This window comes from Hemicordylus capensis, chromosome 1, assembly GCF_027244095.1.
Source record: "Hemicordylus capensis ecotype Gifberg chromosome 1, rHemCap1.1.pri, whole genome shotgun sequence".
Taxonomy (NCBI): domain Eukaryota; kingdom Metazoa; phylum Chordata; class Lepidosauria; order Squamata; family Cordylidae; genus Hemicordylus; species Hemicordylus capensis.
The window spans coordinates 105022405-105038249 of NC_069657.1; the positions used below are offsets into that span (position 1 = coordinate 105022405).

At 43.5% G+C, this 15845-nt stretch overlaps 1 protein-coding gene across 2 annotated transcripts in view; it reads left to right on the forward strand.

Annotated features, from left to right (window-relative positions):
- Nucleotides 1–15845, forward strand: part of LUZP2 (leucine zipper protein 2) — a 593960-nt gene that overhangs the window by 450040 nt on the left and 128075 nt on the right. Inside the window, exon 7 of one of the 2 annotated variants that reach the window (XM_053252876.1) lies at nt 10526–10588. The exons of the other annotated variant lie outside the window; for it this stretch is intronic. Coding sequence (XP_053108851.1) covers nt 10526–10588 — 63 coding nt within the window. The remainder of the gene's footprint in view (nt 1–10525; nt 10589–15845) is intronic. 2 annotated transcript variants of the gene reach the window in all.

Here is a 15845-nt window from a genome sequence, read left to right on the forward strand (position 1 = left end):
GACAGGATTTCTTCTATCAACAAAAGCAGAAAATAGCAGCCGCCATGCCGCTCAAACCTAGGACCGGTTTGAACCAGTTCAATTTGAACCGAACTAGATCCGGTCATCTTTTTGAGTTTGAACTGGTTGAACTGGCCTTGAGGTTATTCTCACAATGGGGGAAAACCAGTCTAAAGGATCCCAGCCTGGTTTCCCCCATCGTTAGAACCACTGAGCTCGCAGGTGCGCCCACTGGTTCTCTGGCGACTAGCCTGCCAAAGTAGCCCTCCCCTTAAATGAGCTTAGCGGAGTGAGTGCTCCGCTAACCCCATTTTGGCAATTGTGAGTCGCCATGGTGTGGCTCCACACTGCAGCGACTCATGAGGAGACCCCCACCCACTCTCCCCACACAAGCCCTGCAGGCTCTACACACTGATTGTGTGTAGAGCCTCCCTGTTCAAATCAAACCTGGTTCAAACTGAACCCATTTGGCACACCCCTAGAGTCATAGTCCTGTGTGAGAAAGCAACTTGTTCCAATGATGTTACTGCTGTGCAGGCACTATGGCTGGTGGTGGATTCTGGGTCAGTGATTCTTCTTTTGCCATCTTTGGATTGTGTGTTTGACAAAATGTGTTGTTAATTGTTGGGAGGGACTGTGTGTGCTTCTGTTCTTCAAGGCAGGATTACAAAATGTGTGCTATCTGCTTGTTTCAGCCATAGGAATCAATGGGGATCTAGAATCACCCCATTTTCCCCCATGGGTAGGTCCTAAGGACATCAAAGTGGGATGGGTGGGAAGGCCTGATGGGTACTACCTGCTACCCAATCTACAAAAGAAATGGCGAAGCAGGCAATTTTTAATTATTATTTTTAACCTAAACCCCCTATGGTGTGTGTGTTTGGGGGGGGGGGGCGGGGAGTAGCCTACCTAAGTAGCTTATACTTTTAAATGTATCCAAAAATTCAAGTCCATAGCAGAATGTGATTTTTTTTTCTGAGGCAAGGATGAGAATCTGTTGAGTTTTTCTTAATAACAGTATTTATCAAGTATTTCTTGAGTTCTCAGGCTTTGAAGACACCATTATAATAGGAGAATCAGTTGAGGCCACACATCAGTGCACATGTCAAATGCTTTGATTGGTTTTTCCTAGTAACATTCTTTTCTCTCAATAAAAATGGCTGCTGCCTCCCTTTGTGGACAAACTAAGCCCCAATATGGAGAGTCTATTTTGACTCTTCTTCAAAGCATATTTCAGGCTTGCTGAGCTTCTCTTGTATCTGCAGGAGCCCAACAACAGTCCTTTGCTTGTTTACTCCAGAGTAACTCCAGAGTACTGTTAATTAGAGTGCATAAGATCCCTGTAACAATGAGGGAGGAGGGATGGAGGAAACCCCTTTTTTTAAATGGGGAAGACACAATTGAACAATCCTTATAGGTAATGTGGAGTACTCTATTGTGGAGCAGGCAAAGGGGGAGTTGGTGAGGAGGAAGCATGTCTGTGATCATAAGGAATAACATCCCCCTTATCAAGTTCCATGTGACAGGACTGGCTCATACCACGTGTGTATATGTTGTCTCAGTACCAGGGATAGATGGGGGATTCTCTTGATGTACCAAGCACCCTGCTGCCCAACAGAATCCCTGACTAAGCTGGCTGCATATTTGGTGTTGCATTTGCTCAGGGTTTTGGTGTTCAGTCATTTCAATGTTCGCTTTAGGACTGACTTGTCTGATGCAGCTCAGGAGTTCATGCAGCCTGACAACTATTAGTCTATTTCAATTGGTCTCAGCACTGGTAAATGTTGTTGGTCACACATGCAAACTGGTCATTTGCTTTGATCAGGGAGATCTTCAGTGGATGGGGACTCCAGTGGTTTCCCCATTGTCATAGATGGACCACTGTGGTTAAGGTCAGAGCCACAACTCAACTCTGAAGTGGTGGAGGATCTATTAGGATGGTCTGCCCAACAAGGGCACTATTCTCATGATCGGGGAAAATCGGGCTAGGAAAGCCTAGCCCAATTTTTCCAAATTGTGAACCACCGGGCTCGGCTGTAAGCCCGGTGGTTCCTAGGCGGGTAACCCACCTAAGTGCCCCTGCTCTTAGCCTGGGTTTGCGGAGCGAGCGCTCCACAAAACTGGGCTCCCTGATCGTGAGTAGCCATGGCACAGCTATGTGCCATGGCTACTCATGAGTAGACCCCCAACTGGGAGGTGAAAAGCCGGCTCCGGGGGTCTCCCCAGTATGCCCTGCGTGCTTGCACAGGGCATACTGGGGCTTCCAGGGGCCGTGCGGCCCCTGAGCTCCCCAGCCCCCACCAGCTCCATCACGGAGCCGGCAATCGTGTGGGCGGCTGATATGGCTGCCCAGGGCTTTTGCAAGGATCGTCTGCGGGGAGAGCAGGCTTAGCCTGCTCTCCCCGCAGTTTCAGCAAAAGTGGGTCTCATGGATCGTGAGACCCGCCTCAAGGTGTATTGGTTCCAAAAGGATTCCAAAAGGCCTTGGAAAAAGTTATTTCTGCTGTAGTAGTAGCAAGTTTATTGCGGTCACAGACCAGATTAACAATTAATAACAATTAATAGCATTAATAAGAAAATTCAAGAAATTTCAAAGTTTACAAAATCACAAACTGTTCAAATTACTAATACAGTCTTTACGGAGCTTCGACACCACAAAACAGAACCTTGCCACATTCTCTGAAATTACAGGTTTAAAATTGGGCAGCATAATTTCCAAATAAAATTGGTCTGTCTGAGCAGGATAAATGGCTAAAATAGGAGCAATAAATTTGGTGCAAGCATCCTTATAAAATTGGCAATAAAGAATAACATGGGTGATAGACTCTATATCACCTGAGCTGCAGGAGCAACAGTGCTGATCATATGGAAGTTTGTTTGTTTGTTTGTTTGTTTGTTTGTTTGTTTGTTTGTTTATTTATTTATTTATTTATTACATTTCTATACTGCCCCAAACCAAAGTCTCGGGGCGGTTCACAATAATAAAACAATACAAAAGCACAAAACATTAAAATCAATTAAAATGCCAAAAAGCTGCCTAAAAACAAGAACAATTTACAATATTTAAAATTACAACAGTAAAAAGTTAAAAGGCCTGGTTAAAAAGATGAGTTCTTTTAAAAACTGCTAGACATGGGGAGAATCTTATGTCAACAGGAAGTGCATTCCAAAGTCTCGGAGCAACAACTGAGAAGGCCCATCTCTGAGTGGCCACCAAACGACTTGAAGGTAGCCAGAGACGGACCTTCCCTGATGAATGCAGTGGACGATGGGGATTGTGCAGAAGACGATCTCTTAAATACAGTTTTAATTTACCATCAAGTACTGCCGAAGGGAGAACATTCAATCGTGCAAAGGTCAAAAATCTCCTAAATTTTGGTACCAAAATCTGGTCTAAATATTCAGCCGGTTTATAGTTAGAAGTTTGCTAACTTGGCAAAGAGGCACCTTTTAATGTGGTGATTCTCTTTATTTAGCAGGGGGAGAGTAACTGGTCCTATCCAACCCCAGCACAGTACCCCTCCAGTGTCTGTTGCTGGTGTCTATCTTATGTTTCTTTTTAGACTGTGAGTCCTTTGGGGACAGGCATCCATCTTATCTTATGTATTTATTATTTATCTGTGCAAACTGCCCTGAGCCATTTTTTGATAGGTGGAATAGAAATCGAATAAATAAATAAAGTTTGAGAACCTAAGTATATTCCCTTGGGTAGCCATGCAGACTACTCCTGCAAATCTATATCTTGGAGCCATTGCTTCACAAAGCAAAGCACCTGCTCTAATCTTCGCCGAATAAGAGCTTCTTGAGATGTGCCCAAGTGATGCAATTTTAATTTCAGAGCTGATTTCCATTTGGAAACGAAACTGTCTGATAACACTAAAGGGGCAAGACCAGCTGGAAGCTGGTTAGTCTATTGATGTCTGGTGGAGACTTGGAAAGATTGATACGATTGTTCCTAAGTGCCCTCTTCTACCCTCTCCAGCCTGCTTCAAAAATAGTCCCATGATATATGGAAGAGCTACAGAATCTGACCAGTGTAGATGACTAGAACACCAGTGGAGAAGGACTTGACTGGAATCCCATAAGATAAAGTAGGCATATGCTGCGGCAATACAAGCAGCAAAGAAATGATTCCCCCTCTGCACATATTTACCCACACCCAGCAAAAGTGACTCAAGTTCCCTCCTCCCTGAAACTGAATTTGAACCTTCAGTGGCCCACTTTATTGGCAAAAAATTAATTCTTGCTGTGGAATTTCTTCCATTTGCAAACTTCCTACATATATATAATTTTTTAGGTTTGAAATAAGTTTATCTTAAATTTTTAGGGAGCTGAAAATGATTCCACTCAGCAATTCATCCAATTGATGATACCACTAGGGATGTGCATGAATCAATTTTTTAAAAAAATTTGATTTGAGCTCAAATTTGATTTGGATCCAAATTAATCCAAATCTGAATCTGAATTGATCTGGGCGAAAGGGGTACCAGGGAAAGCAGAATAGGTTGGGTGGTAGTGCCCAGTGGGTGGCAGCTACCACCCAAATTCTAAAGCAATTGGCCAAAGGGGTGATTTTAAAAAAAAAAATGATTGAAGGTTGTATGATTTTATTTTTTCCCCATAGGGAAGAATGGGGATTTCAGTTGCCCCATAATTCCTTGTGGGTGGTGCCAAGGTGACCCCCAGTGGACTGTGGTATAGTGTACATGGAGTGCCAACCACCTCCCAAACCACCAGCCCATGGGGTACTGGGTTTTGTTCCTTTTTTTTTTTTTAATTTTTGAGGGGTTCTGAGTGGATTCTTTGGTGCAAAATGACTCTGAGTGTATTCTTTGGTCATTCATCATTCATTCAAGCAGATAGGAGGAAGAAGATTTGGAAGCAAAGAGTTGGTAAAAGTGAGGCAAGCAACCTGAAGTTTCCCTTGCTCAAGTATGAGTTATGGGGCAAATATACCTCCAAGACTTTTATTTATATTTTTTGCATTGTGGGAGCACATGATGAAACTGTCAAATTCAGCTTCTAAACTACTTGGAATAAAACTCAGTGGCATCACTGGTTATGACAGATGATATTAGGGCCTGGTTCAGACATAATGGCTAACTGCAGTTAAAGTTGGCCAAGGTTCTAATTCTTAACTCCAAATTGCATTGCAGACATTCACCACGGCCAGCCAAACTCCAGTTATAGGAGAGGGGAGCCCTTCCCTGATGCTCAGCATCCAAGACCAATCCTGGCCAGCTTCATGGCCAGACTGTGGGCAAAGTATTACCATGTCATCAGGACAGCCATGATTGGCTATAACCTCTAAGGGGTGTGCTGAGCACGATTGTACATTTTTGGAGCACTCCACCTGCCCTAGGCAGTTAAAGGGCATTGAAAGCCCTTTAAACTCCCTGCAATGCCTGTGCTGGTTCTGCCACCTATGGCACCAGCACCCCACATCATGTAAGCAGCATACAAGCATGAATTATTTAGTGGTTTGGGATCCCGGGGGGATGAGTGGAATCCTGCTTTCATAACAGGAGGGGCTTACAGCTTGCAGTCAGTGGGCTGCCACTCTCTTGAGCAGGCCAGTCTACTGGGGATATGGCTGTGCTGTGTCAGTTAAAGGGTGACCCCCCCACACACACATACCTGTGGACTGCAATTTCACAAGTTGAGATGCCTACTTAACCACCAATGAACCCAAAATCCCTCTGAAGTCTTGAGTACACACCAAAAGAGATTCTGACACCCCATGTGCCTATGGCTATGTGCCATAGCCTGCCCACATGCACAGCCATGGAGTGGGCCAATGGGACGTACATTTACACAAATTCAAAACCGCGTCCTCTCTGTCTATGCACCATATGCAGATAAGTGGGTGTGGGGAATTGTGGAAGAGGGCACTTTCCTATTCTACCCCAACCCTAGGACAGCAGGGGTGACTGCAAGGGCTGCAGGCAAAAGCGCACCTGTACACAGGTGTGGATGATCAGACATGGGGCTTGTTTCCACGGCAGCTTGGCTGCCATCCCAGGGATCAGGAAAGCAGGCCTGAGATACCTTGCCCACAGCACAGCTCTACTTAGAGCACTGATGGCCTGACACTCTCATGAGTAGACTTAGTCCATGTGGGCTATCACAGAGGAAGAATAATTCCAAAAACTGGATTGATCCTGGCTCTGCTGGCCCTGCTCATGAGCAAGCCTGGGTTGTAAAGTGGCTGGGCCCCACTTCCCCGCCCTTTCTTTGTAGAAAATAGAACAGATCCCCCCGAAACCTCCCCACCCTCTTCTCCTGTGCAGACTTTCATGCACCCAAAGGCCATCTAGACACTCCCTTTGTCCTTACCCAGATGCATGTGTGGAGGGGAGGGAGGTATGGACACTAGGATAGACCTTTAAACCCATTCAAAATTCCCAGGTCCCGTGGCCATTCTGGGGTGATGGCAAGGATGCACATGTACACATGGGTGAATCAACGGGCTTGGAGGGAGCATTGTTTCACAGCAGCATGTCCACAGTCCCCAAGACAAGGGGAGTGGGCACTGAAGTAGCACTCCCTACATCTGCCATCCAGAAAACATTGTTGCTCTATTTAGAGTGCCCATTGCCTGACACTCCTGTGAAGAAACTGGTAGTGGGAGAAGGAGAAGTTTTGCCATCTGGCACCATTTCATATTTCTCCGGGCAATTATCTCCCCTCCTTCTCCTGAGTTGTCTGGGGGGTGTCCCAGTGGCCTTTCACTCTTATGCCTGGACAGTGAGCCCTGGGTTGGGTGGCTGTATCCTTGAATAAATATTTCAGTTGACCCAAGACTGACCCTGGTGACCGGCCTTGATCATGATTAAACCCGGGGAGCAAGAACCCCGCAAATGGTAAAGAGCTGGGCCCCCTCCCCAACCTTTCAGTAAGCACGTTAGAACTTGGCAGCTCCAGAATCCATGCTTGTGGCAGCCTCTCAAACCCAGACAGCCGTGCCCCCCCAAAAAAATTTGCTTCCGAGCTGGAGAAGGCATGCCCTGCTCATGCTGCCTATCCCTGCCATGAGGGGGCCCTTTGCAAGGGCATATCTGCTTGCATGGCTGGTGTAGACACAGGGGTTGGGCATGGCCCTTTAAACCAGTTCAAAGTTTCCAGGCTTGGTCCAGTGTGGTGCCATATGCAGATCTCCCAGCACAGGGAATCCCAAGAGAGGAGAGCCCTGGTTTCCAGCTGCCCCAGGACATATTGCTCACTCTTCCAGACTGCAGGCTAGGGTACACATCCCTCATGAGTGTGAGGGCTGGCAGGGAACAGGGTTTGACAGCAGCCTAGTGGCAGTCAGCCAAACTGGGACAACACTCACCCAAGTAGCCATCCCTGCTCCTTTCTTGCATAGAACATCTTTCCTTGCATCTTTCCCCTTAGTCTGCCACTAATGGGCTAATAGGCTAAGTCCCCAACATGGAGAGGACCATTCTCGTATTACACGAATACCACCTCATACATTTGCAATTAGTCCCTACAGATGGTTCTTCTCATGAGCAAGACTACAGAACAAATATACATGGCTGCCCCCCTTCCCCAACCTATTTGTGAAAAAATAAGGCTTTGCTGCTCTGCCTTTTATAACCAACTCCGGGTTCTGCCCCGCCCCCACCAGGATGTTCCCCTTCATGCACTGTGATGGGGTGCCCTGCTTATGTTGCCACTTGGAGTGTTTGTGCTTATGAATATACATGACCACTGCTATCTTCTTGGGGAGCAGAACACTTGGTGCTTTGCCTGTTATCCCATGCCCTTGCCCTACTGCTTGCCACGTGCGGGGGAGCAAGGGACAGAGTGAGAATCTGGGCTGCCTCCGAGTGACTGCATAGCTTGACAGACTGACAAGTCCAGGATAGGACGTGGTGGTGTCCCTGTATCCTGGCAACTCCATCACTGCATAATTGCCAGGGAGTGTTGGGGGTTGATTTTCCAAGAGTCTGCCAGAGAGAAGCACCAGAATCATGGAGCAGCCATGTACTCGGTCAGGTCCAGTCTGTGCCACCACCTCTATGATTTTGGTTGGAAAATTGGAGTGAAACTGTGGGTATAACTGCACCAGAAGTCAGACATATTGCTTTGGAGTCAAAACCTCAGTTGTTGGCAGCGAACCTTAGAGATAACTGAAGGTTCAAATTGGAGTTTGGTGAGGCAAACCAGAGGTAGCTCTCAGCCCATAACCATGGTTTCATGCATTGGGCATAACGGAGTAACAACCTTGGCCTCCATTAACTGCAGTTAGCCGTTACATCTGAATGTGTCCTAGATCTAAAACAATGGATTAAGGGAGAGCCCAATAGTTCAGCTTTAGATTATGTGCCTTCTATGCATATGAGTCCAAGTTCATTCACTAGCATCTCCAGTTTAAAGGATTTCTCATAGCAGGACTAGGAATGATTTATACGTGATACGTTATAGCAAAAGGTTGCCAGGAATTCGGTATTAATAGTGGGGTATATGGTCCACTGGTATCACAGATTCATATAATAAAGCAGCTGCTTAATACAACCTATATAATAATTACATGCTGTTAAAAGTCCTCCCTGTTATTAAGAACCTGTATGTGTAAATCTATAAAAAGAACCCTTTTGATTATTGTGGTGGCATGCAGGATATTGCTGGAGCCACATGACAAGTGGCCTCATGTGAACAAGATTATGTGTGAAGCATCCTTGATAGGGTGCAGACACCACAAGACTGTTTGCAAGTGTGAATCCTGTTTCTGAATGGAAATATGAGCAAACTTGTCTCTCTGCTTTTGCTTAATGTCAGCAAACTTCATACCTGCAAATCAATGTGAAACTTTGGCTGATATTTTATACAATGTTCCATCTGCATTTCAACAAAATGTGCATGTAGTTGCACAAGAGTTCTCTTGTGCAAATGTAAAAAATGTGCAAACACAGTTGTGCAATGGATGGTCTTTATTCTATTTGTACAGTTTTGTGCATGTGTGCAAGAGTACTACACAACTGTGTGTACATTTCATTAAAAGGCACAAAAGAATATTGTGCAACTAGTAGGTCTGGGCACAGAGCATCTGCATCTCTGTTTGGCCAATGCTAGCATGCTCCCCTCCTCCACTCGCTTCTCCCCACCACCACTTTCTGGCTTCCTCTGCCTCCTGCCTCCTTCCAGTGGCCAGGCCAGGGACCGCTGCCTCCTCCTCACCCCAGCATCTGGGCCAGGCTTGCCAGGGCCAGGCCATCCCTCTGCCGCCTCCCACCTCCTGCCTCCTCCTCCTGGCAGCCAGGCCAGGCTGGCCCACCGCCACTTCCCCCGGACGGCCAGGCCAGGGCCCACCACTGCTGTCGCCTCACCCTCACCCCGGAAGGTGGGCCAGGGCCAGGCTGTCCTGCTGCCACCACCCATCTCCTTCTCCCAGAGGCCAGGCCTGGCTGGCCCACTGCCGCCTCTTCCAGCTGACCAGCAGCTGGGCCAGGGTCTCCAGCCAGCCTGCCACCAGCTCATCTCACCAGCCGGCCGCCTTCTCAGCCACCAAACTCCCTGCTGCTCCGGAACTCTCACATGCTCTCAAGGTTGCCATGCATCCCCACTCATGGACTGTCTTGGAGAACTAATTATATAGATATGTAATTCACTGCCCCAATGCCAACTGTAGGCAAGAGTTAAGTGCTGTTTTACAGCTATGAAGTGACAGAAAAAATAAAGCAAAAACTCTGACCAAGACAATATACAGCAAAAGAGCTGGTCAAAAGAGCTGGTGGTAGTGAGCATTTATTGTCCCCTTTGCTAAGCAGAGTCTGCCCTAGTTTGCATTTTAATGGGAGACTACATGTTAGCACTGTAAGATATTCCCCTTAGGGGATGGGGCTGCTCTTGGAAGAATATCTTCATACTTGCATTCAGAAGATTCCAAGTTTCTGGCATCTCTAGATAGAGCTGAGAGATTCTCCTGCATGTAGACTTGGAGAAACTCCTGCCATTCTAGGTAGATAGACAATACTGAGGAAGATGGACCAATGGCCTGACTCTGTATAAGGCAGCTTCCAATGTTCCTATATTTCAAATGGTTTCATTTCATAATTCATTTGGAACTCAAATTTGTGAAATGTTTGTTTAGAAAAATCACAATGTGCCAAGATAGTTCCAATGTGTTTTTTTATGTCTATTTGTAGAGATTCTCAAACCTATATTTTTTCTAACTCAGGACTCAACATGAAAATTCAAAGTGCTCCATTAGGTAGTCTGAGAACTGTCTCATACTATATGTGGCAATCATGTTTGCCGTGTCTCTGAATGTGATAAACTGAGTCAGGGAACATGTTGATCACTGCAGGAAACACCAATGTTGCAGCTGCAGCAAAGGTAATTTATTTCATCGGTGGATGTGATTTTATACTTATATAAAGAAACTAGTAACCCCCAGCAAAACAAAACAAGAAAAACCTCAGGAAAGTCTTTCCTATTGCCTGCACTTTAATATCTTTTCCTCTGCAGATGCTTAAATATAAATTACTTAAAAGATTAATGTATTATCCTCTGCTTGCAGTCAAAAAAGATCCAAGCGCAACTGAAGGAGCTTCGCTATGGGAAAAAGGATTTGATTTTTAAGGTGAGTTTGTTACTTGTGCCGGCAAAGGTATTTGCTTACTGGCAATATAACATTAAAGTAATTTGACCAAGGGGTTTTATTCTTTTGAAACTGAAGTGTGGGGCGGAAATCACCAACTGTCAACATACATATTCAAAAGGATTTGAAAAACTGAAGGACAAATTTGATTTCTGTGATACATTGTTGAAAATGCCATGAATTTCAGTAGTTTTTCAACTGCTTTAAGTTTGTTCTTTAAGTCCTTTAAATTGGTTGTTAAAGGGCAGAAACTTCCCAGGCAAAGTAAGGAAGGTAATGCTAAAGCTTCAAAATTTTATTGTATGGTGAGATTTACTTCCTTATATTTACATTCAGAGTTCTTTCATATCTAGCAAAATTCCAATATATTTCTAGTTATTCTGATTTCTAACCTTTCCCATGATTCCACAGTTTTTGTTAAGAATGTTTCGTATTGTACAAATTCAGGAGGGATTATTAAGGTGTGACCACTACCATTAGGAAGCATGAATATTGTATTCTTTATAAAGTTAGTATAAGTTGGCCTATCAGTATGAAAGCTGGCACAGAAAATATCCTTCAGAAGATATGCAAGCCATAAATTTTGGGGGCAGGGGCAGAGATGAAAAATATATGAGTTACAGAAGTTTTACCAATGTGATAGGATGAGTGGGGGTCTTTTGCTCCTATCCATTACTTCTTCATTTTTAAAAATCACATTTTAAAGATGTTTTAGAAGCTGAAATTATTTCAAAAATTCAAGTATTCCATCAAGTTGTGCTTTTCAAACATATGGTGCAAATCCACTGCTTACCTGTAAAGTTACGAAGATAAAAGGTTCCCATTTCACTGAATGTGAAGATAAGTGATACAGTGCATGTCAGCTGTAGAGTATGTCTCCATTCATATATTCTGAAAAATGCCATATATGGTCATTGTCTGCCAGTCAAACCTCACAGTATCCTAGCAATAGCTGCCAGGCGATTAAGCATGCTGCAGCAGCCACATTGCTGGGGGGATGCAGAACTACATGTGTGCCTTTAGCTTCCCATATATCTGAAAGACATATATGCTTCATGTATTATGTTGTGTTGTGTTGAGTATTATAAAAAATATAAGATATAAGAATAAATGAGAATTATTTATTCATGTGGATACAAGTCATTTCTGTCTCACTATTTCCTACCTATAACATAGGTAAATGTTTTCTAGATTCTTCCTTCCTCAATCAAATAATGCATATTGTGACTTGAGTTATTAGTCTGTGGCTTGACTCATTCCCTTGAGTGGTGCACTCTGCATGAATTTTGATATCTCAGCCATGGCTTCATTAATTTTTCTTGAAACTTGAGACTTTCAGCTCCCAGGTTTTTGAACTATAACAGATGCATGTTCTAGAATATCTTCTTCATGATTTATTTATTTATTTAACATATTTCTATACCGCCCAAAAATTATATATCCCTTAATACTCTAGCCCTATTCAAACATTATAAACCAAAACCGTTCCACACAGTTTCAGCACTGAAGCCGGTCGGAAGTCCTGCCCCAGGGTGTCAGTCACTCACTCCAGCTCGCCCATACTCAGTTAAGGCTGTGCTTGTGTGAACCGGGAAGTGTCATAACCATGATGACGGGCGCTTCTGTGATTAGCAGCCACCTAAGGATCCGTTTATAATTTTCAAAGCATTATGCAATGCTTTTTGAATTGTTTATGAATTGTTTATTCACAATTGTACACCACAAAACCATGATAAACATATGTTTCTGATTATCTGACACATTGGATGGGTGACTTGCTGAAGGCCTCAAAAGTATTATTTCTCTTACTTAGAAACAAAGTTCCTGCTAACTGAGCAAAGAGAGCGCTTTTAAAGTGGTGATTATCTTATATTTAGCGGGGGAGAGCAACTGGCCCTATCAATCCCCAGCACAGCATCCCTCCAGTGGCTGTTGCTGGTATCAGCCTTATGTTTCCTTTATATTGTGAGCCCTTTGGGGACAGGGGACAATCTTATTTATGTATTTTTCTTTGTAAACCACTTTGAGAACTTTTGTTGAAGAGTGGTGTGTAAATATTCATAGTAGTAGTAGTAGTCGTCATCAAGGATGTAGCTAGGGGAGATGGGGCCTGTGTTTGCCCCTCTCCTTGGCAGCCCCTCGGAGTGAAGGAGATAATGAAGAAAATAGGGAGGGGTAGAACTGGAGGGCTCTCAGGAACTGGGGGCCCGGGTTCTTTGAACCCATCCACTCAATTATAGCTACACCCCTGGTAGTAGAAGTAGCAGCAGCAGCTCCTGACTATTCTGGGCAATAATTTTCACTTAAGTCAAAGGTTCTCAAATTTGGGTTCCCATATGTTGTTGGACTACAACTGCCCTTATCCCTAGTCACAATGGCCAAAGGCAGGGAGGAGGGAAGGTTGCCAGCAGCCTCCTCTTCTCTCCTTGTACTTCTTGCAAAGTTTGCAAAGGGCATCTTGCCCGCCTGGAACTCCAATGATCTGTTGCCTGAGTCACTTGCCTCACCTTCCCTCATGAAAGGGCCACCCCTACTTGAACCTTCTTCATAAGCTAAAACGGCTTCTGCAAGGGCACACTTTCATCTTGCTTGCTTGCTAGCTGAAGTTCATTGTGCATTCCAAAATCTTCCTGTAAATTAAATTGGATATTATTCTGTCATGTGATATTATGTTGCTCTTAGTTTATATAAGAACAAACTATATATTTAAATAGATTTTGAATTATTGTTTATTGAAATAAATGAAGATGAATAAGAAGTAAACATGGATAAAAAAGAGAATAAAAAAGTAAAAACGAGAATATCTAGAAGAGCATGCAGTAATTGTAATAATTATCCTTTCAAACAGAAAACCTATTTTGTTTCAAAGGTTTTTCCTACATATTACCTGTAATTTGTGTAAAATGAGAACAATATCTTGTGCTTAATTACATACTTATTCCACCCCCCACCCCGTTCTTCTTTAAGCTTTCAGGTGTCGTCTGTGCTGCTGAGTGTGTCACTGAATATGCTAAAGATAGATAATAATTGTTTTTTCCTCTATAGTAATAGAAAGTCAAATTGGGATGACCTGAGAAACTAATTACTTGTTCAAAGTTTTGAAGCTACAGATACTACAAAGGAGAATGAGAAATCTGCTAACCCAGGAAGTTGCTGCCTAGATCATGCCTAGGTCGAAGAATGGCCCAACAGGGCTGTTCTTTAAGGAGGGGAGGTCGGTGAGGGGAGGGGGGACCTCTGTGGACCCCACTCCACCACCACCACCTCGGAGGAAACCCCACAACAAGGGGGTAAGTTTAAAACTTACAAGCCAGGGGAGAGGTCTGGGGGTCAAGCCAAACTGGGGATGGTTTGGCTCAACCCCAAGCCTTGAAACCAAACCAGTTTGACTTCAAACCAGTTTGGTTCCGAACCTGTTTGCACATCCCTATTAGCACATTGGCCCACCATGGACGACTGGTCCACCCAGTAGAGGGCTGGAGGAGAGGGCTGGTCTACCCACTAATGGGTATATGAGCTTTCCCATTTTAAGAGGAGAGCTCTCGCGTTTCTGGGGAGAGCTGGTCTATCGATTTGGGTTCCAGCCCTTTACCCTGGACATAGCACATTGGCTTGCCTTGAAGGACTGGTCTACCCACTGACTCCAATTAGTAGACCAGCTCTCCCTGGAAAAAACAGACCTCAAAATGACACCCGAAACACTTGAATTGGTTTGAGTGAATGGAGGTTGATTTGTCAAAGCAATCCACTTTGTCCATTGTTTCAGAGAATCAATTCAGGGATTTTGAAATTCATTTCAAGCACAAGCCGTGCACATTTCTCTACTCTTAACAACCCTATCCAGCTAACTTCAAAGAAGGTGGAATAAGCTTCCAGTGCATAGAAAGAATAGGATGCAGATCAAATGGGTGACTCTGCATCCAAGAGGGAGCAGTCCATCACTAAACTATATATTAAAAAATTAGAGGAGATTGACAACTGTTAAGTAGAAGGATTTATAGACAGGTTTATTTATTATTTTATTTATTTAATACATTTATATTCAAGAAGGTCCACAAGTTTAGACGCTATCAGCATACTTTTTCTGATTTGGTGGTGTTCTCTGTTGAACAACCCTTTAGAGCATAAATGTTGACATCAGGGAGACATTTTAGATCTACAAGCTGAGGACTCTAACACCTTTTTGTTCTCAGTTTGGAGATCCAATGTATGAATCTTAACAAAATGACCATCTGTCAGTAAGTTCCACCTATCTACCTGCCACAGTACCTTTAGCTACTGCATTCTTAACTGTCATGAGGCTCTCACAGGACTGCTTTTAAGACCAGCAGTTGATGATGAAGGTGAAAACCGAAATGTTCAACCTATAAATCCTTCTATTTAATTCTGTCTTCAATCTCCTCTAATTTTTGAATATATTATATAATATGTAACCAAGGCATCTGTCCAAATGTATCCACAGTTTTAGAATCCACTGAAGGACATATGAGGTGATTAAGGTCATCTGTGGAAATGGATATTCAAAATCCAAAATAGTTTCTGGAGTGGACCAATATTTGGAAGATAATTTTAATGACAAAATAATGATGAATATGAATCACTGTGCAGCAAACAACTTAGATCACCAATTTGTGAAGAACTCACATCGCCAAATATGGGTTCTCTATGATTCCAAGAATGTTGAGATCTGATCAACAGATCTGCAAGACAGCAATTAACATGTGCTTTATTTTTTCAGTTTCACATTTTAAATTTCAGGGTTAAATAGTCATTTCTGAATTGAGTAAGTGCTTTCTCTTTTCTGGCTCCCAAACATTGAAGAAGGGAAGATTTTCAAGAGGCAAAACATATCCAAATTTACCTTGACAGAACCATTTTGATACTGCCGTTGTACTTTGTATCTTTTCCAAAAGTAAAACTGATGTTGGTGCGTATTGTTGGTTTGTTCACTTTAATATAAACAGCTAATTATACATCCTAGTAAACTGATTTCTTTTCCAGTAGTCACTTAATTTGAGAAAGGACACAATTCTCCTTCCCACAGGGAAAGAGAAGATAGAATTGATAAACACATTTCAGCAGCAAACAGATGTTTTCACTATTATAATGGAAATCACTGTTGTAATCTCAAACTGAAAATCCTATGCTTTCCTCTGCATAGTGTCATTTGTCTTTCAACATCTTGTTCTATGTAAAGCAAAATTCAGGGCAACCAGCAACTCTCCTGATAAAAAACAAA